Source organism: Capsicum annuum, chromosome 10 (assembly GCF_002878395.1).
Source record: "Capsicum annuum cultivar UCD-10X-F1 chromosome 10, UCD10Xv1.1, whole genome shotgun sequence".
Classification (NCBI taxonomy): Eukaryota; Viridiplantae; Streptophyta; class Magnoliopsida; order Solanales; family Solanaceae; genus Capsicum; species Capsicum annuum.
The window spans coordinates 121,469,125-121,491,592 of record NC_061120.1 but is presented as its reverse complement, the minus strand read 5'-3'; the positions used below and the strand labels follow the sequence as shown (position 1 = coordinate 121,491,592).

At 35.5% G+C, this 22,468-nt stretch overlaps 1 protein-coding gene and 1 long non-coding RNA gene across 8 annotated transcripts in view; both read left to right on the top strand.

Moving 5' to 3' along the window:
- The window catches only part of LOC107845699 (outer envelope protein 64, mitochondrial), a 40,558-nt gene extending 21,957 nt beyond the window's left edge, over window positions 1–18,601 (top strand). The window contains exons 7-14 of one of the 7 annotated variants that reach the window (XM_016690151.2): window positions 4,453–4,621; window positions 5,603–5,737; window positions 5,857–6,057; window positions 7,870–7,994; window positions 8,078–8,129; window positions 8,590–8,659; window positions 9,397–9,447; window positions 17,969–18,601. In XM_016690151.2, coding sequence (XP_016545637.2) covers window positions 4,453–4,621; window positions 5,603–5,737; window positions 5,857–6,057; window positions 7,870–7,994; window positions 8,078–8,129; window positions 8,590–8,659; window positions 9,397–9,447; window positions 17,969–18,051 — 886 coding nt within the window. In that variant the 3' untranslated portion in view covers window positions 18,052–18,601. Of the gene's footprint in view, window positions 1–4,452; window positions 4,622–5,602; window positions 5,738–5,856; window positions 6,058–7,854; window positions 7,995–8,077; window positions 8,130–8,589; window positions 8,660–9,396; window positions 9,498–9,568; window positions 10,568–10,588; window positions 16,367–17,968 lie in introns of those variants that run through there. The other 6 variants (XM_016690153.2, XM_016690156.2, XM_016690154.2 and 3 more) reach the window with 6 other exon arrangements.
- Window positions 18,602–20,178: 1,577 nt separating this feature from the next.
- On the top strand, window positions 20,179–21,214 carry LOC124887936. Its single transcript, XR_007045577.1, has 2 exons — window positions 20,179–20,554; window positions 20,825–21,214. It is a non-coding gene; the product is annotated as an uncharacterized LOC124887936 (long non-coding RNA).
- The last annotated feature ends 1,254 nt before the right edge of the window (window positions 21,215–22,468 follow it).

The following is a 22,468-nucleotide window of genomic DNA, read 5'->3' as shown; positions in this document are numbered from 1 at the left end:
ATACCCAAGTTGATTTCTTTGGCAGGTCTTCAGGATTCCTCCTCTGTGGATACTCCATTAGAATTGAATGTAAAGTATCGCCGGGAGGAAGACGATCTTCTTCCTGATCCAACTATATTTCGGCAATTAGTTGGGAGCTTAAATTATCTTACTATTACCAGGCCTGATATCTCTTTTGCAGTTCAACAAGTTAGTCAGTTCATGCAAGCTCCCCGTCATCTTCATTTGGTGGTTGTCCGTCACATCATTTGATACCCCCGAGGAACATCTAATCGTGGATTATTCTTTCTTAGTGGTTCGCCTATTCGTCTTAATGCTTTTAGTGATTCTGATTGGGCGGGATGTTCTGACACTCGTCGTTCGGTTACTGGTTGGTGCATGTTTCTTGGAGAGTCTTTGATATCTTGGAAGAGTAAGAAGCAAGACCGCGTGTCAAAATCTTCAACAGAGGCTGAATATCGAGCAATGTCTACTGCTTGCTCCGAGATTGTATGGCTTCGTGGACTACTTGCTACTCCTCTCCATGCTGACAATACAAGTGCTATTCAGATTGCTACTAATCCGGTTTATAATGAGTGAACCAAACGCATCGAAGTATACTATCATTATATACGAGAAGCTGTAGATAAAGGTGTCATTACTCTTCCGCACGTGTCCAGTGATCTTCAAATAGCTGATGCATTTACAAAATCAATGGCACGACAACATCAGTTTCTCGTTGCCAAATTGATGCTTATTGATCTACCAACATCAATTTGAGGGGGATGTTAGCATGATGTAAATATTGTATATTAATGTAATCATATATTGTTGTATATTAGTGTAATTACATAGATTTGATTTGTAGTTAAAGAGAATAATAGTGACTTTAGTAAGAGCAAATCTGGTAGGATAGAATAGCGGATTTAGAAGGATAGAAAAGCTGATCTTTAGGGATAGGAAGACAGATTTTCAGGGATGTAATCATTGAATATTTTCTATTTAATGACAAGACTCTCAATATTGAGAGACATTTAGCAGAAAATTGACATTACTAATACCACCAAATAGAAGGTATTAGTTATACACCCTATAATACCAAATAGGCTGTATAACTAATACTATGTATTAGTCATACGTAGTCCCAAAATTCCTATCAAACATAGTGCTAAATAATACCATACATAATGCATGAACTATTTCTCCTAATACATTGTACTAAACGGCCTCTTAGTGGTTTATAATTTAGTATGCACCAGAATTGGTTAAGATGATTGGTCTATGCCAGAGAAGATGATAGACCTTTTGAGCGTCTGGAATGTAGTTGGTGGTATTAAAGGGTAGCCCGGTGCACTAAAGCTCCTACTATGAAGGGTCCGGGGAAGTGCCCTGCCACAAGGGTGTATTGTACACAACCTTACCTTGCATTCTATCAGAGGTTGGAAACGTTCTTGCATTCTATCAGAGGTTGGAAACGTTTCTAAGGCTTGAACCCGTGACCTCTTGGTCACATTGCATCAACTTTACTTGTGGAGTTGGTGGTATTAACCAAAAAAAATGGTGGCAAACCACGTTCCAACATGCATTTGGATTTGATGAACATTTTGGAAGAAAATAAATTCCATGTTTTTTGAGAATACAAAGAACTCCATAAAGATGTGACGTGACACATGAGACTGATGTGGAAGTGAGGTTTGATACATGCAATCCAAAAAAGAGTCAAAGAACTCCATAAAGATGTGACGTGACACATGAGACTGATGTGGAAGTGAGGTTTGATACATGCAATCCAAAAAAGAGTTAGTTTTAAGTATCTTGGGTCTATTACCCCCTGAAGAGATTGACATGGATGTCATTCACCGTATTGGAGCAGGGTGGATAAAATAGAGGCTCACATTTGGAGTCTTGTGTGATAAGAAGGTGCCACCTAAACTTAAAGGCAGGTTCTACATAGTGGTAACTAGACCAACTTTGTTGTATGGGACAGAGTGTAGGCCAGTCAAAAACTCTCAGATTTAGAAGATGAAAGTGGTGGGGATTAGGATGTTTTGATGGATGTGTGAATATACTAGGAGAGATAGGATAAAAAATGAGGATATACGTGGCATGTGGGAGTGACTTCGGTGGAAGACAAGATGCAGGAAGCGAGGTTGAGATAGTTCAATCATGTGATGAGGAGATGCACGGATTCCCCAGTGCGGAGGTGTGAAAGGTTGACTATGGATGGATTCGGAAGAGGTAGAGGTAGACCAAAGAAGTATTGGGAGAGTGATTAGACAGGATATGGCGCAGTCGCAACTTACCGAAGGTCAGTAGGTAGGAGTGCGTCCACACTAGTAGGTAGGAATGCGTCCATACTAGTAGCTAGGAATGCATTGTCCTGTTGTCATTACTTGCAGTCGTAGGACTACTCTTTTAGTTTCTTGTTTTTCAATTTCTGTTACTATCTTTTCTTTCATGTAGTTCGAGTGTAGTATTATTTTGTTGTAGTACCGTTTTGCTACTATCTATTATTTTTGTTACTATCTATGGTGTCTTGTACTTCCATTACGTCTTTTTCTAGTCTGCATTTGTTTTGATCCAGGGGTCTATCGGAAACCTCCTCTCTACCTCACTCATAGGTTGAGGTAAGGTCTGCATACACTCTACCCTCCCTAGACCCCACTTTGTGGGACTTACACTGGGTATGTTGTTGTCGTTGTTAAAGAACTCCACAGAAAGAATAAAGTTGAATTGTTTATCACTCTTTCATTTTTGGAGTAAAGGATGTTGTAAATGATAGTAAAACCATACTCGAAGTCATCTTATCCTTGTAAATTTTTGTTGATTATGGGGGAGTTTTATGTTTTGTTTTGTCTGGAGATTGTATTCTTTCTTTTATCAGCACAAACTTTGTGCTGATGTTTTTAATGAAATGTTACCATTCTCAAAAAAAAAAAAAAAGAAGAAAAAAGGAATTGGTTTCAGAGATTCTGGAGTGTCGTACTGGACTCCCTCTTCACAAGAATCTCTCTGCACTGAAATCTCCAATCTCTTTCTGTAAGCTCTTCCTACCTTCTATATTCATTTGGCTGCGCTTTAGTTATGGCCTCCTACATTGTGTTGGACCATCTTGAGGGAAATGAGTGTTTGTTTAGGTGAGGAATCTCAGATAGGTATCCTCAAAATATCAAGCTGCTGTGCTGTGCTTCGAATACAGGTCGTTGTTGTTGACAAGATCATCTGCTTCTGTCTCACATCTCCTCTACCCTCCTGGCTTCTACCTGTATGGAGATAGTTTGTTTCTCAGAAGTTCTTTGTTTGCGCGTTTCTGGGGTGCTGGAAATCTCATCTAGAGTTTTATAAATCCACGGGAAGCTGTTCCATTTAAAGCTGTGAAAATGCTAAATACATCCCTTTGTCAGATCTTTGAAGCTTGTTTCTCTCCTTCAGTGTTGAGTCAAATTTCTGCCTATCTATTGGAGTTGGTGCTGGGGGTCTATCGGAAACGGCCTCTCTACTTCTCTGGAGGTAGCAGTATGGATTGCGTACACTCTACCCTCCCCAGACCCCACTTGGTGGGAATACACTGGGTTTGTTGTTGTTTAATTGGAGTTGGTGCTTTTTCTTGTCTTCACTAAAATATTGGTTTACTTATAGAAAACTACTACTCTCATTCTTGGTTCAAGAAATAGTGTCTAGTTTATTGAAAACTTTCAATCTGTTTCATAGTAAAATGTAAAATGTAAATTATCTGATACTCCTACGCATTACATGGTGCCTAAACTCATTTCTGGAGTATTTGACATAGAGGGACTACTGGAATTCAGAGCTGAATGGTTTCGTTATCTAAAACCACTTTTTTGATCCTATCTAAATTGTTCTTCTGTTAAGCTATATGTCCATCTAGCGAGTGTAGTAGGATTTTCTGCTTTTCTCTGTTCAATATACCGAGAAGTCTAGCACTGGCACTGATGTTTCATTAATCCACTTCCACCTTGAGACTTTCAACCGTTAACTGGCATTTTCATTGATTTAAAGTGTTCCATCATTCGCCACATTTGGTAACCTTGTCAAAAATGCAAATGGTTTGGAAGTTAACAGTTGACTGGTTAATTGATAGTTACACTGCTGTATTTTGTCCTTCTAGTAGTAAAGCACCGATAGCCATGTGCAAGCTGCTGCTGATTGTGGATGATAGGTTGTAGTGGTGGGAGAATGCTTAACTGGATTTCTGTTTGAATAAAGAGGGGCATTACTACCATCTACTTTTGTTGCCTTTCCTGAGAAAGATTACTTTACATGGTTCACTGTGGCAATACCCTTTTAGTGTATTATTTCCCATGATTTTCTAAACTTGATTTATGAAACACGCTCAACTACATATGTGCTATCTCTGGTTTTTCCATCTTCATCCTATCTTGGTCAGAATTCTGATTTGGTTGATGCAATGATTTCCTCTGACCATCATCGCTGATGCTTAATTTTCATCAGCTATGAGTTTAAGACAAATTATGAAGAATGGATGAAGGCTGTGAAACCGAGGTTGGGTTCTCAAGTATCCAATTACATTGCTGCAGCAGTTACATTGGCTCCGGAGAACATCAAAGTACTATACAGAGTGAGGACCGAGATGCGAGTTGCTATGAAGAACCTTCTGAAGGTACTTTTCCACAGCCCTAACTAAAAAATGACGTAGTCTCCTTTTTCTTCTGCGGGGGTGGGGTGTTTGGATTACCACTCCATTGGTGGCAGCTACCATTATCTTCTTCTCATGTCAATAATGCCACTTAAATTTTCACAACTTCGGTACAAATTTTCGAGGGAACAGTTTTGAAAAGTTCACGATGTCATTTGCCATTTCAAAAATGTCTCGTCCTGCATCCCATTTTAATGTAACATGTTTGTTTTTTGGGTTATCCTAAATATTTGGCATACATATAAAACACAAACAAATTAGGGGGCATTTGATTGGCTGATAAAAGTCGTAGTGCATATAGTATTGGTTGTGGGTCTTTGGTTGTTGAGCAGAACAAAAAGGATACGTAAAACTCATGTCAGTTAGGTTGTCCTTATTTTGTTGTATCCCTCCAATTTAGGATATATATTGCAGGAATGGTGATATCAGTGGCCCCCACCTTGTTAGTTATTTCCTTTTTGTAATCCCAAGAATATGTGCCGGGTATTACAATTCAAATGTACTATAGTTCCATCCTTGATCCCCGCATTATTATATCTGCATCTCATATGGCATGTAAGAATTTTTTTTGAAATAGTGAAATGGCCTGTTAAAGCTATACATTGATGTATTGTTTTTAACTCTCTAAGAAAATTTTATGCAAGTTCCAATAATGAGTTATACTATCATTCGACTACTATCAATGTACTATCTGATTCAGATCCCTGATTCCCCTGCTTGACTGCATCAGATATTGAATATATGTTTGAATGCCAGTTTTGTCCACTCCATACGGACAGATTTAGTGGCAGTAAATTGTGTTTAAGATTCTTGCACAATCTATTGCCAGTAGCAATTTCCTTTCTTTCTCAGTCACTTTCATAAGATCTCCAGCATCGAATACATTATTTGTGGTATCCTTTAATGGTAATTGTATCTTAAGAATTCACTTCATTTTGTTTGAAGAACGATGGCATATTGGTTCTTCCATCTACTGCAGATCCTCCATTAAAACTAAAGTCAAGGCAAGGTTTATCTGCTGAAGTTCATGATAGAACATTTGCTTTATTGGGCATTGCCAGTATGTCAGGATGTTGTCAGGTAATTCCATGTTGCAGAATTCAAGCTCAAGTAGTACTTGGTCTTCCCCATACTTCTGTTTTCTTTCCATATTTTAGTGATTTCACAGTGGACATTCTGTTCCATGTTTTGAATGTCAGGCTGCCATTCCTTTGGGAGAACATGATAACTATCCTATCTCCCTGTCATTTATTGCATCTCACGGAACGGATAAGTTTCTACTCGACACTTTCTTGGATATGTATTCATCTCTTCAAGAGGAAGTAAGCATACAATCCAGCGCATCTCCATTACAAGATACCAATGGTAGCATTGATGAATCTGAGCTTTTGAAAGAAAAGGTTTCATTCTCCATTTCTTCTTTTAATGCTAAAATCAACTTCTTAGTCTTATTTGACATGATTATTTTTCAGATTTTTAATTTGGTTTACTAGGTCTCTTGTGGAATCACACTATTCTGTATCCTAATCTGAAAGGCTGCAAAGACCTGATAGTTGAATTCCCAGTTCCTTATTAGTTATTACAGCCTTTTAGCGGCAAGCATCGAAGATACAATATTATCTGTGATGAGGAGCAAATATGGGGCTCTTGAAACTGAAAGTATTATTATTCAATTTGGATGTCCGATTAAACATTTGGAATTTTCTTCTTTTTTTTCCGCATTCTAATCATCCTTGCTTCTTGTTATCTTACCTTCTTTGGGAAGACCGAGAAGCAGAATGCTCTCTCATTTTTTTTAATCGCATTTTTACCGAATTTTTGCACTTCCACCACATCTCTCTTGCCTGGTCTGTCCTCTAAAAGAAGAGGCAGCTAATAAGACACACACCAGTAATATTTAGTTTCTACTCAAATGCTACTTGCATGTTAATACCATAATTGTAGCAAATTTTGCAAGCAAGGCTCACAGTATCTACTACAGATTTTGAGTTCAATCTTAAGTAACGGTAGATGCAATTATGTTAATCTTTTTTTAAATGAAAAGGGACAAATATACCCTTGAACTATAATACCATAATGGTACGTATATACCTCCGTCATACTTTGAATTCATACATGTCCTTACCGTTAATAAAATGGTACGTATATGTCCCTCACACTATGTGTACCCCAAAGTATGACGGAGGGTATATACAAACCATTTATCATAGTTTGGGAGTATATTTGTCCCTTTTTTGTTTTAGTTTTTTTTATCCCAAATAATTAACCCAAACTGACTATCCGACCCTACAAACCTATCGAAACCAAGTTCAAACCAACTCGATCCAACCTCTATTTTTTGTTCCAAACGCGATATTCCCTCTATTTTTTCTTAAAGGTGAATCCCATCAAATTGCGGATTGTTGCTACTAGTTGGTATTTATTGGTTGGAGGGCGTGGAGATTAGGTTGGAGGTGGCCGGAGCTAGGGGTGCGACGATGGTTCGTCAGTGGGGTGTTTTTGGTTCGGCGGATACGGTGGCTATGTGGTGTTGATTGATGGTGGGTAGTGTTTTTCCTACGGAATTTCGCTGCAAATTGAAACATGAGGGGTTCAATTTATTTGATGTTGTTTTTGGGTATTATGGGTTAATTTTCTTTTTCTTTTGAAATTGATAGTAGTAAGTGTTACCGTATTGTGTGTGCATATCGTTATAGGGATGAGAAAAATGCGTCTGTTAGATAGGCACTTTAATTGGGACCGCGTTGGGTAGTGGGTTTATTGGGTGGGGTAGAGGGTTTAGGTTAATAGTTTGAAATAAAAAAATAAAAATAGAAAAGGGACAAATATACTCCCGAACTATGATAAATGGTAAGTATATACCTTCCGTCATACTTTGGGTACACATATGCCCCTACCGTTAGTGTGAGGGGTATATATGTACCATTCATTAATGGTAGGGGCATATGTGTACTCAAAATATGACGGAGAGTATATACATATCATTTATCGTAATTCGAGGGTATATATGTATCATAATTCGAGGGTATATATGTTTCTTTTCCATTTTTTAAATGCTCTGTTTTAGTCTTCTTGAAACTTAACCAATGAGAAATAAAAGAATGTCGTGCCTGATAGTCATTTCGCCTTCATTTTACCATGTTGTGAAAATTATGGGCTGTCATTAATATGCTCTTCTAATTTATCATGGTAATTAGATGAATTCTATGTAGGGAAATGCTGCATTTAAAGGCAGGCAGTGGTACAAGGCTGTAAGCTACTACACAGAAGCTATTAAATTGAATGACAACGCCACATACTATTGCAACCGGGCAGCTGCTTACCTAGAATTGGGATGGTATGATGAAAAATTATGATACTAGTGCAACTTTTTCTGTACTCTGTTCGAATTTGTCTTTTACAGAGTGATCTAACTTGCAGCTTCCAACAAGCTGAAGAGGACTGTACTACAGCAATTTCACTTGATAAAAAGGTATCAGGAGAAACTTCGTTTACACGAGTGTTAGTTCTTAGTTCTGAAGAAACTCTTTTTTCCCTCTGTTCTTATTTGCTATCTGGCGGTTTGTTCTGTGTGGGTATTATGCAGTAATCTAAGCATAACATGAAGATACTAGATAGTTTAGCAGAAAACACATGAATTTTCTAGTACCTTTACTATTAAATGAGTTGTGGGTGGCAACTCCTGTTAAGCAAATTTGATTTAGTTGTGTAAGATATTGTGAATGCTGTACCATTTCTCTTTGTTTTGTTCAATGGTGACAATTACGGTTTCTCATGTCGCTTAGACTCATATTATTCTACCTTTTTCCTCTTGTATCTTAGGTCCACTATTTGATGCATGGTAGTACAGATGCCCGTCTCCCATGCATTCAATTTCCATTTTATGACCCTAATATATTCTGACTGGGTGGAATTTTTATTTTTGTGTACAGAATGTTAAGGCTTATATGAGGCGGGGAACTGCCAGGGAGTCCCTTTTCTTCTATAAAGAGGCTCTTCAAGGTGAGGTTATGGTGTTATATGCGAGTGTTTGCAATAAATTTTCGTAGTGCTGAAAATTAATTGTAAGCAAAAATAAAATAAATAAAAAAGAATATTTTTATTTAAATGAATCTTGTGAGTACAATTCTGTTGTTCTCTTGATTCTTCTCTCTTAATTTTTTTTTGTGATTCGAGGGTCTTCCATAGCGTGTTTCTCGAATGTAGATGATTTGAACCTCCTAGAAATGCGTTTGGATCTCCAGGAATGTCAGAGAACACTTCGTCTTGTCGAGTTGATCTTCGGACAGAACTCCGTTAGTCAATTCTTTAAAGAGTTGTGTAGTCAATGCAGAGCTTTCTCCAATGCTTGTAGAATCCTCTTTTTCGAATCCCCTTTTCTTTTTTTTTTTTTCCTTTTAGAATGTTATGTTACCCCCCTATTTATAGTTGTAGACGGTAGGTCTAGTTGCTTGTGATTGGCCGAAAACATGTCATTTGGGACACTTGGCATTTTTTGACTGGTTGAATTTGAATGAGATTTTCGCATTATTTGTACATATGACGGCGTCTCATTGGTCTTGGATTTGACTGGGATGTCACATCACTTGATGAGTTTGGAGTTCAAGGTGAGATGGACCTTGATGAGGAATAAAATGGTCTTATTATTTTTTTAAACCCAAAATAATTTAACCCAATAAAATATGGATCAAATTCAAATTTTATATAAATTTGATCCAATAAATTTTACGTGTCTACAGATCCCCCCTACTTCAAGGTTGGTCGACGTGTAGGCTTGCCGAAACTTGGCGGTGAGACTTGACGTACTCATGAATGTGTTTTCATTCTCGTGACTTCAAAGGTATTTGTTTCTCATCAATACATCCTAGTTAGATCAATACTTGCGAGTGGTCTAACTAAAGTTTCCTCCAGGAACTTTCATGTCGTGAAGTCTTCGTCAAAGCAACCAACAATTTGTTTGTGGTGATCCTCATTTTTCGTCCACAATCGAGTACAAACTCGATAATATTTCAAGAGTTAAAAAAAATGACCAACTTGATTTTTTTTTTGACTCGTCTTGGACAAGTATAAACATGAGAAATCACCACCTTAATATTTATTTAAGCAGTTTTTACCTGCACAACAATGTGACCCTCTCAATGTATTTGAATTAAAAGGATCAATACAATCCCCTCACTTGACATATTGCATGTATGAAGTAAAAAAGTTGACTTGATCTTTTTGTACCAAAGGAAAATATTAACTTTCCTTTTGATTTCATGTACCAAAGAAAAAATATCAACTTCCCTTTTGGTTTCATGTATCAAAGGAAAAAAATATCAATTTTCCTTTTGATTTCAAGAAAGAATTAAAGTCACCTCCAAAGAAATCTCTTCAATATGGTAATTTTTCAACTGATTGGCAATTTGAAATTCCCAAATTCTCATCTTCTAATTTCACCACAACATTCCTTATACACAAACTGAAAATTCTTCATAGTAGCCTCTACATAAGGAGATGTTATGAAATCACATTACCCATAATCTTTTGAAATCCGTAGCCCTTGCAAAGACATCTCTTGGCTTCTTTGTGACCATGTATTTGGAAAACACTGCTGGTGTACCTCAACTTTTTTGGCAGCATTGGTGGACGTCACACAAAGTATACAACCTCCTCGCAACATTGACCAAAGAAGTACATGGAGTGTTTCTAGATTTTCAACTTCAAACACTTGCAGAGTAAAAATCATATCTGATTGTAGGAATGTCCAAATGTTGATCGACTTAGTTCTGGAGAGACTAGACTTGTATTGCTACGTCATATCCAAAAATCAATGTCAAACTCCTTCTGTATTGACGAGAATCAATTTTTGAAGTTGACGCTATAAGTTGTCATGTCGTGACTCCAGATAGCATGTTCGTGATCGCTCCTCTTTGCTTTTTTTTTTTGTAGGTTTATGAAAAAATGCAAGTGGGGTCGATATCACACCAAGCATATACAAACATTGTCTAGATGATTGGTCAGGAACCACTTGAGGCATCATTTTTCGAGTCGCAGTTTTCAATGAGCAACAACTAGGTGCTTCACCCATTTTCTTGAGGATTTGGCGAGCAATATTCCCTTTCACGGCTTGAAAACGGACACTCAGAGCAACTCTTTTCTATCCTTGGCAAGAAAATTTGTGCCTATTTTCTTAAATCTTGGAATAGAAAACTCCTTGCATTTCGGCATAGAAGATCAATGGTTGAAAATCAAATTTCATGCTAATCGACATCGATATCAGCCATGTTGAACTAAATTGATGTGTTTCTCTCAATGTTGATCATGCCATATCGAAGCATCGTGCGTTTGATATCGACACTTATCGCCTGATTGAAGTTTCATGTAGTTGGCATCAATCCGCATAGAACCGAGAAGCTTCATCCGGTCAACACGGTAGATGTGTTCCATCTTCATTTTTTTTTGCAGGTTTATGCAAATGGTCTTGATGTCAGACCAAAAAAAGTCGACATGATTGATGTTGAACCATTTGGTGCATTACTTCCTTACTGCTTGATAAGAAACTGACTTGGAATGATCTGATTTCATCCTTGATGACGCTGAAAGTTCCCCATTTTAGCTTCAGTGAGCATGTGCTTGGTGTCATTCTTGCGACCTTGTGATGATGAAGTTCTGAGTGTCTGCAGTCCATTCTTGCAAAGCAAGCGTGTGGTGCATCTCATCCGTAGGGCTCGGCGATAAAGAGGCTTCGAGTGAGAGCATTCCATTCTTTTCAAGGACCACGTACGTGGTGCTATCCAGATTGATAATATTGACACAGGGAGTAGACTCGAAAGTAGACTCGTGAGGCTACGTTCTACATGAAAACCACGCTCAATTTATCTCCAGATTTGCCCATGTATCGTTTCAAAATCAGACCATCAGTTCTGTTTTCACATTTTACTTGTTTTGTGTAGTCTCACGAAAACTCTTATATCTTGATTTATGAACATCAAAATCAAGAGCCGTTGTTTGCGTTTGAAACTAGACTCGTAGATCTACGTCTCACGCGAAAACCACAATCAGATTGCATCCGAATCGTCCCAGATATCGCTAAAAAAAGGGCTTTCTAATCTTGGTTCGCTAGTTTTTTTCCAGCTTTGTTCAGCGTCACGATACGTAGGAGTATCGGAATTAGGTGTTGTTTTTTGCATTGGAAAGTAGATTCGTAGAGCTACATCCCACGTGAAAACCACCATCATAGAACTTTTATATTTTTTCAGGTTCTTTTCCAAAGTTGCAGACTAAATCTTGTGATACTCTATTTCTAATCAGATTTTGGGTACTTCATGAATTTCATCATCTACTTAAAGTTTTCGGCCACATCACTTTCGCAATATGTTGAAGGCTAGACTAGAGCAATATTCAAAGTACCACAAGTCTTTTCCTTGTCGAGAAGACTTTATTGCTTGAGAGATAATGAAGAATTCTTTTGCTTTAAGGACGACATCTTCAAAGGACTCCAAATATGCATTCAAGCATACTTTTCTTTTTATTTTTTAATAATAAATTATTTTTTGAGAGCCGTTCATAGTTTAGACTCATGCGGTCCAGGAGTGTTTAACTTGCAGTTTAGACTCGTGTGTCGAGGAGCATTTTTGACTTGCATTTTAGGCTCGTGCATCGAGGAGTATCTTGACTTGCAGTTTAGGCCATGCATCGAGGAACATCTTGACTTGCAGTTTAGGCTCGTGCATTAAGGAGCATTTTGACTTGCAGTTTAGGATCGTCGTCGAGGAGCACTTTAACTTGCAGTTTAGGCTCGTACGTCGAAGAGCATTTTTGACTTGCAGTTTAGGCTCGTGGGTCGAGGAGCATTTTGACTTGCAATTTAGGCTCGTGCATCAAGGATCATTTTGGGGAAGAATTCTTTTAATGTAACTTTCCTTCCAACCTTTTGTAATGGAGTATTCTTGCACTTCAGTTTGGTATTTATTGCCCCCATTGGTTGAAGCAGATTTGCTCCTGATTTTGTGTCGACTTTTGGAAGTTGGAGTTTAGAAGTCTTTTGACGTTTTTTCCTTTTGCGAGTGATCAATGTCCAAGTGTTACCCTTTCTTGATATTGGAGAGGTCATTTGACATGGAGTTTTTGTTTTCTTTAGGGTGAGAACTTCAATTGGGTTTAAACTCCCAAATTGTAGCATGATGATTCCCTCACCTTTTGGTGTAGCATGATGATTCCCTCACCTTTTGGTGATGCCACAGAGCACATGAGTTGTAGAACTTTTGAAATTGAACCTTTTTTATGGTCCAGTTCGGCGCTAACATGATTCGCATCAACTGTATCGCCATCATCGATGATGATCTTTTCCTCTTGCATTAATGTCATGATCTTTTCCTTCGGGATGAAGCATTTTGTGGTGTGATGACCAACAATGCGGTGAAATTTGCAGTATTTAGGATCGTCGACTTTGTTTGATTCTTCAGGTCGCTTTGACTTAGGAAGCTCAATGACTTCTTTGGCTAACAACTCGTCAATAATTTCTGGAACATCAGGGTCGGAAAAAGGATATACCCTTGCTTGTAACTCCTTTAAGGTTAGTTGATTTTTCACCTCTCGCATTTGTTGCTTTGGAGCTTTTTCTTTTAACTTTTGTCTTGTGGAGGCCTTTGTAAAATTCACAGTTGTCATAGATTCCCCAATTTGGTCTTCAGACGAGTCTTTGAATTTCGTGACTTCTTTTCTAGGATCAAAAACAGGTGACGCCATTCTATGTCTTGCAATACTTTGCTCCATGTCATGAGCGTGCGTAGCTAATTCTTCAAAAGTTCGAGGCTTAATTCCTTGGAGGATATACACAAGGCCCCGACGCATCCCTTGAATGCAAATTTCAATCGTGGAAGTTTCAGAAAGTTGATCCTTGTAATTGAAGCTCAATGTTCGCCAACGATTTATGTAGTCCATTACAGGCTCATCTTTAGTTTGTCTTGTGTTGGTCAATTCCATCATGTTGACCGTATGACGGGTGCTGTAGAAACGATTTAGGAACTGACTTTCTAGTTGCTCCCAACAATCAATTGATCCGGACTCTAAGTTTATGTACCAATCAAAAGCATTGCCTTTCAAAGAGCGAACAAACTGCTTGACAAGAAGATCACCGTGTGTACCAGCACTGCTACAAGTCTCAACGAAATGAGCGATGTGTTGCCTTGAATTTTCCTTTCCGTCAAATTGTTGAAACTTTGGCAGTTGATATCCAATTGGCATCGATAAGCCCTCGATTCGCTTAGAATACGGCTTTGAGTATCCTACGAAACTTTGTGGCGGATCGCCATATTGTACTTTGATGGTGTTTACAATCATATCTTGTAGTTGTTGAACTGTTAGAGTAGCCACTGAAGCGGATCGATCATCGAAGTGATTGTCACTTGGATGAGAGATTCACCATCAACTTTTTCTCGCGGTGTTAGATCATAATTTGACTCTCCAGGATTGTAGAGATCTAACTTGCTTATAAGTTGGGCGATTTGATGATCTTTCTCATCAACAGACTTCTTCAAGGTTTCAATGGTTTGCTCCATCATTGCAAACTTCTCATTCATGCCAACTGCATCAACCATGAAGGTGTTGATTTTCGTTGAAGTTGGAGAATTTATTAAGTCTTCAGATTCTCCGAAGTTGCAGACAGTTTTAGACGGTTCATCTAATAACATAGATGCAAAGTTGCCCTCAGGGGTTGTAGTTACAGTCGAAATTTGAGATTTTCTCCTTTTCGTCATCTCCAAAAAGGTGAAGTATTAGGATCCATCCAAAGCACAAACGTTGATGGAGCTAACAAGTATGATCTTAGTAGACGTGACAGTATTTTAACTTCTTGCATGAAACTTCATTGATTTGTCTTAAGTCTATTGTAGTAGTTGAGTTTGTGATTTTTCAATTTGTAGAAGGAAAAGATGAAGAACAGAACTGGTCCCACTGGGTGTGCCAAAATTTGTTCGCACAAATTTTTGTAGTGCTGAAAATTAACTGCAAACAAAAATAAAATAAACAAAAAAGAATAATGTTATTTAAATGAATCTTGTGAGTACAATTCTGTTGTTCTCTTGATTCTTCTCTCCTAAGCTTTTTTCGTGATTCGAGGGCCTTCCGTAGCGTGTTTCTCGAATGTAGGATGATTTGAACCTCCTAAAAAATGCATTTGGATCTCTAGGAATGTTAGACAACACTTCGTCTTGTGGAGTTGATCTTCGGGAAGAACTCCGTTAGTCAATTCTTTGAAGAGCTTGTGTAGTCAATGCAGAGCTTTCTCCAATGCTTGCAGAATCCTTTTTTTCGAATCCCGTTTTTTTTCCATTTTAGAATGTTATGTTACCCCCTATTTATAGTTGTAGGGGTAGGCCTAGTTGCTTATGATTGACTGGAAACATGTCATTTGGGACACTTGACATGTGGCGGCGTCTCATTGGTCTTGGATTTGACTGGGATGCCACGACACTTGATGAGTTTGGGTTTCAAGGTGAGATGGGCCTTGATGAGGAATAAAATGGGCTTATTATTTTTTTAAGGAGAAAGGATAAAAATAACACCTAAAACTAAAATAGTTTCACAAAACTAGCGCCTAAATTTAAAAATTCAGTAAATAGCCACAATAGTGCGTTTTTATTAATAGAAGTGTACGCTTTACTTCTTGTTTTTTCGCTCCAATTCCTATGGCCTTGTCATTTTTTGTGCTTTTCACTTTATAAACACTGAACCACTCTACTGAATATTTCGACTGATATCAGGCTAACAAGTTTGGTTGAGCAGTTACGCGATCTGCGAGATTGTCGTTTTTCTCATAGAAAGGCACATCGGTAATGGTATGTTATGGTGTTTAAGCTGTACGAAGGAATGTGTGATGCTGTAGGCATTACTTGAAATCCATTCTCCTCGAAATAGTTTATATTTTCCTTCCAAAAGTGAGGGTCTTTATGCATCAGGGACCAATCAAGATCGCCGAGTAGGACTTCCTACTTGTACTTATCGTACGAACTCAATTTTTTGATGTTGTCCTTCAATCCTCCTTCAAGTTGATTTAGAGCATCCAAAAGGTCCTAGAAAGATTAAACGACAAATTAGGGTGATGTTGATAAATCTGTGAATCTAGCAATCCATCTCGACCAATTGAACCTTCTCGAACTGTTTTCTTATAAGAACCAAAATGATTGTGTTTTAGACAATAGACGATGTGTTTCACCTCCATAGTTTGATACAATAAACCAAAAGAGTAACTATATAATACAATTGTTAAAAATATACATTTATATATAATAATGATACAATTTTTATATATATACATATTCTATATAATAATTATATCATTTTTATACACATTCTATATAATTTTTAACTATAATTATTATTTAGATACATATTTTATACGGCTCTATATAGTTTCTACATGCATTCTAAAAGTGTATCAATCTAGTATAAGAGAGTATCAATTGAGTATATGGACACTGCAAGTGTATCAATGTAGTATAAAAGTGTATTAATGTGGTATAAAAAAGTATCAATTGGGTATAGGGACTGCATGTGCTTGCATAGAATTTCCTTTTCTCTTTTTTAAAAAGTTTATCAAATTGGTATAAAAGTGTATCAATTGAGTATAGAAACTGCATGTGCCCAATTGGGCCAAATGGCTCAAAGAGGGAATTACTTTAGCCGATTGGCTACAGTATGTCCACCTTCTCAATTATGAGCCATTTTTTTTTTTTAAATGATCATTCCATGTCCTTTTCCCTTTTTTTAAATCCAAAATAATTTTAGACCCAATGAAATATGGATCAAATTCAAACTTTATATAAAATTGATCCAATAAATTTTACGTGTCTACGGCGAGTCTGTCTGTTGCACAGTGCATCTTTCCTATTCATTTGTTTCTTTCCACGGTACAAGTGCAATTTTATCTTCAGTCTTCTTCAGATACCTTTTATTGATCTCATTTTGGTAGGAATAAAATTTTTAATTGCACAGAATTTGCTCAAAATTGATATCTCCCTATGACTAAGACCTTTCCAAAAACTAATGACAAAAAAACTAATTTACCAAATTTAATTTACTCATCTCATGTTAGTTTTAAAAGTTGGAAGCTTCATATTGATTTGGACTACAGTACTTGGAAGGGGGAGGGGGTCAAGTTTTCTCGTTTGGCTGCTGTTTCATTATTCAATGCCTTGTACTACAGTACTTGGAAGGGGGAGGGGGTCAAGTTTTCTCATTTGGCTGCTGTTTCATTATTCAATGCCTTGTGTGTCACCGGGCAGATCTAAATAGCAGCGGGCCCTAGCAGGTGGGGAGCTAAGTAGCAGTAAGTGCAATCACAACAATTGTGTTTGGCTCATGCTCATACGTACATATGGATATGCAACAACAACATACCCAACTCAGTGTATTCCCACATAGTGGGATTTGGGGAGGATAGAGTGTACGCAGATTATACCACTACCTCAGGTAAAGTAGAACGGTTGTTTCCGATAGACCCCCGACTTAGGATCAATAATAGTATAACGAACACAAAATATAAATGCATATAAACTAGTAGAGTATGCAAAATAAACCAACATTGCTAGTAACAAGATAATACTGCAGCCACAAGATAATACTAAAAACTATCTAACCGAAATTACAGATATTACTCAACACCACGAACAAGAAACTTCAGCCACAAATAAAGAACGTTCCCTTATTGTTACCGACACACTTCCACCCCCTAACCCTCTACCCTAATCCGCGTCCTCCACATCTTCGTATCAAGGGTCATGTCCTCCATAAGCTTCATAAGCTGTAACTGCTCCATATCATGCGTAATCACCTTCCTCTAGTATTTCTTCGGTCTACCTCTACCTCGTGTAGTTTTATATGATCACTTTCCGATTGATGCAAATATCTTTTGGGTAATATTCCGTTGATTCTAAATTTGTCACTTGCTTTCCATATTATCTTTTCATGCTGTCTTCAGTATTTGTTGTGGCTCTTTCACTTCTGTTATTTCTTTTCCCAAATTGCTTTGTTTTCCTTTTCATTGAGACGAGGGTCTATCGGAAATCACCTCTCTACCTCCCAAGTAGGGGCAAGGTCTGCGTACAACACCCTACCTCTGTGGACCCCACTTGTGGGATTACCGGGTATGTTATTATTGTGTGCCATATTATCTTTTCATGTTAAATTTGAACTATATTTGTTGAAGACACGTGTGCAATTGTACAGATTTCAATTTTAGGTTGGATGGTGCGTCCTGGCAAGATGTGGGCATCTAGTTTCCTTTTAGTTAGTTCATTTATTAATTTACAGAGGATTTTAATATTGCAGATATCAGACATGCACTTGTTCTGGAACCACAGAATAAGTTTGCCAGTCTGGCTGAAAAGAGACTCAGAAAGCTAATTAGTTGATCATTTACTATCAAAATGGTATAATATATTTGAACCCAAAGGAAAATCAGCGGAGTGATCTATACTTTCTTTATTGCTCAAGGCAGAGGAATTGTTTTTAAGAGACAGATGAACATTGCTGGGCAAACCTTGGACTGGATCTGTATGATTCTTTGTATTTGCCCATGGATCTGTATTGGAGAAATATAATCTGCTTCGCTTCCCAAATGATATCCACACACCTTTAAGTCCCAATTGCTTTGCATGCAAAGGATATGGTAGTCGGTTTGATGATAAGCTTTTGGACTTTCTGCAATGAGCCTTGTAAATTATGTTCTCATGGTGTGATAGATATGTTTAATTTTCCCCGCATATATGGACTACCTTCTTGCCTTTTTATTTTTCTTCCATCCAACAGTTGTAGATGGTTCCTCCTTTTTGCAAATAGGGTATTTTATACTTGTACAGAAATGATTTTAAGTTTTGATGACATTTTTTCTTGTTTAAATATCCTATGAACCCTTTGGATCCAACTATGAATATTGAGCAAAGGTTGTGAGATATGTTTTAAGTAGTGCTTCCCTTCAATTAATATGCTAAAGTGATATGCGTAGCATTTTCTCGTAAAACCTTCAAATCTAGGATTCTGGCTTATTCACGCCTAACTTTGAAAATGTTATAATTATGACGTCCGTTGTTTTAAGGTTTCACTCAAGACATCCCATTAGTTTTAATTTCAATCGCCCAATAGCAAATGATAAAGTTATGCCACATACATATGATTCGTTATCATCTTAATTTCATTTATTTTATCAAATTATTTACAGGTCATGCCGAATTGGTATGATTTGGTGCTGCTTTAATTCTATTTGTTATTTTTTGTTGGCGTACAAATGTTCACCTTAACTATCTTGTTGGATGGGCTAAAAAAGCATGCCGGATTGTTGTGGTTCCAAAACTATAAAAAAAAATAAAGGGAAAAGGATCAAATTTACTTCTCTTTACTTTGAAAAATTGGCTATATATATGTTCATCATATTTTAAAATTAAATTTACTCATCATACTTTGGGGTCAAGTTTACCCCTACTTTGAAAAATTGGCTAAATATTCCTTCGTCGTATTTTGGAGTCAAATTTACTCTTGATGTCATACCTTTGTGGTCAAATTTGTCCTCGTTAAGAAATTTTTCACATGTACTCTTCATCTATATCTATACTATATTAAAAGTCTGAAAGATTTTAGAAATGTCGTTCGAACTTTTTGTCCTTCGTTAAAATACTCTACAGTACGTAAAATCGTCTTTTTATTTTTTTTATTCATTAAAATAGTATTTTCAACATAGTTAATACAACATAAATTGTAATATTTACTACCCAACTTGTAAGACTTTGACATCAACTATAATTTGTTACTTCTAATCGTCGTAATACTCTTTAAATTTTAATAATAGTTACACAATTTGCTAACCTTTTTATGAGTGTGTGGATGTCAGGCAATTAAAGTCCATGTGGGAAACATGTATTGTCCTTAATACCTTATATATAATAAGGTTTATTTGATGAAGTAAATCTCTACAATAGTTGGTGAAATACATCAGTCTATCCTATAATTGAAATTATATGTTTGTCTGTTTTACAAACGTACTTTGATATCTCAACAGTAATTGTCTATAAAAAATACATGATAATTTATTTTTGTGAGCATATTATAATTTAAAAAATTTACATCAAATCACTGGAAAATGTGTTTGCAATAATAGCTACTATCGATATCTCACTAAGAACTTTGTAATCAATAGTTGTCTATCACAAATATATGATAATTTATTATTATAAACATCAAAACATACTAAAATTTTAGAAAATTTACCTCTAATTAAAAGATTTTTTTCATATTGTAAGCATCAAGAACTAAAATTTTAGAAAGTTGACCTTAAATCACAAATAAATTTGTGAACAACCATAACAAAGAAAGAACTTATTTGAGAAATACATAATGCACGTATTGTTGTAGAAAGAAAATATTATCAATTTAGAAGAAATTTTAGATTTAATTTTACTTTCTTTCTCCCAATATTTTTGATGTCCTTTGTCGATTCAAATTTGTATTTATTTAAGGCAAAAATTCACATATAGGCATATTATAAGACCTATAACTAACTTCCTAGTGAAAGTTTCAATAATTACAAATTATAGGCAAAAGTAGTTAATAGTTATTTGAATATTTATAAGAATTATACAAATCAGATGAAAAATAATCTAACTGAAATAGGAGATAAAAAAGGAAATTTGAAAGCAACCCAACAACAATTAGAGATAAACAAGGAATGTTAAATGCAATCAATTTTCTTAAATTTCTTCAATACAATCAATTTCCTTAAATTCTTCCAACTTGTCCACATATTTCTCCTTCATAACTGAACATTAAATTTTATTTTTAGAAATCTGCCAAAAATGGAGAAAAAATGTTTTCTTAAGATTTGAATAAGCAGTAGAAGATTTCAATTCATACAATTGATAACAGGTAAATCTCTATTCAAAAATATGTAAAAGAAAATTCATGAAATACTTTTTTTCTGAAAAATATGTTTTTGAATTCATTCTCGAATTTGTATATGTTTTCTGAATTCGAATAACTATTACGATTATGAATTTGTTCTGATTATTGGATTTTTATATTTTTGATTACTAAGTGTATAATAAAATTAATTTGTGTTTTTCCTCACAAATCATTAAATGTTTGAAAATCTTATTGAAGTAGATATTGATGATACAAATGACCAAATTGATGCAGGTCCTATTGAACAAATTGAAGTAATTGCTATGAATGAGTAATTTCAAGCAAATTTTTCTGGACCAAATCATAATAAAGTTTTGATTGATCAGGTGTATACGAAGAAAACTATTTTGAAGCCGGTAATGACGTCGTACTCAATCAGACACAAATTTCAATTCAATACGATAAAGTCAAATGTAAACCGATAAGTAAAATGTATTTAAAATTGTGTAGGTCAGCGTATTTGTATGAGCATGTAATTTTGTACACGTTTGTATACTTGTACAAGTATATGTATGTTTGTATATTTGTATATGTAAGTATATTTGTATAAGTTTTCTTAATGTTTGGACATTTGTATATGTAATTGTATTTGTATAAGTATATGATTTGAAAGTATTAAATGCATACGTTTTTGTGTACTTTGATATTTTATTTTTCTGTTATACGTATTTACAATTTATTTATACAAATATTTGTTATTCATTATAAAAAGTTCCATTCACTGGTTGATACATATTACATGGTAATATTAAGTGTTTAGTTAATTTGTATATAAGTTGAAATGTATTTTTCTTATATTTATATTATTGTATGTTAATATAAGAATATAAAGTGTATTATGAATATATGTATGTGTATTATGTATCTAGGTAGCTACCCTTTTTATTTGAATATAAGTATATATTCATGTGAATACTGTATATGAACATAAATATATACATTTAGAACTTTCTGCACATTGTATAAAAGTACAAATACACAAACTTTCTGTATATTTTCATCATACGATAATATTGGTGAAGAACACAAAATTTTTTTTAAAATGCATTCATTATATGTGACTAATGTTAGTTAAATAAAAAATTGAATATATATCAAAACAACTTTGTATAAATACTGTGATGTTTCAAAAACAAATTAACCAAGTCATATAACTGTTACAATAAATCAGCTTCAAAAATACCTTCCTATACCATAATTAAATTCTAAATCAACTTGCTATATCAAAAGCTGAATTATAAAACAGATTGCTATACCAAAAAAAAAAATTGATAAGGTATTCTAATAATAACAATTAAACTGTCTATGGAATAACAATCACTTTTGTATTATCATAACCAAACTGTGGTCTCATTAGCCTGTTCGAACTCTCATCATCACTCATGACATTTTTCTCAATCTTTTGAGTCCCGTGATGTCATAAAAGGGCAGTATACCGAGTGCATAAAAACTTCAACGTCAAACACTCCTGATAGTACACTTTTTTCATGGCTAATATACTCTGTATATGCAGTAAAAAATACTCCACAAATCCCCGCATATTCATATTTTTGGGAAGCAGTTAGTAAATTGAAATGAAAAATATGTGTTTGTGATGATATTAAATATATGTATATATGAATCGAACAAAATTAGAGATTTGTATATTGTATATATGAATATGTACTCGTACTAATATGGTTTGGTCCTTAAATTATATATATATATATATATATATATATATATATATATATATATATGCACGCTGGACTAAATAAAATACTAATCAAATCTATTATTAATCAAGTACATTTTTATCCCAAAAATATATGAAATAATTGCATCACAAAGAAAAGTTAGTTTGTTATCGCAGCATGTCCAGCAAATGCTCTCAGAAAT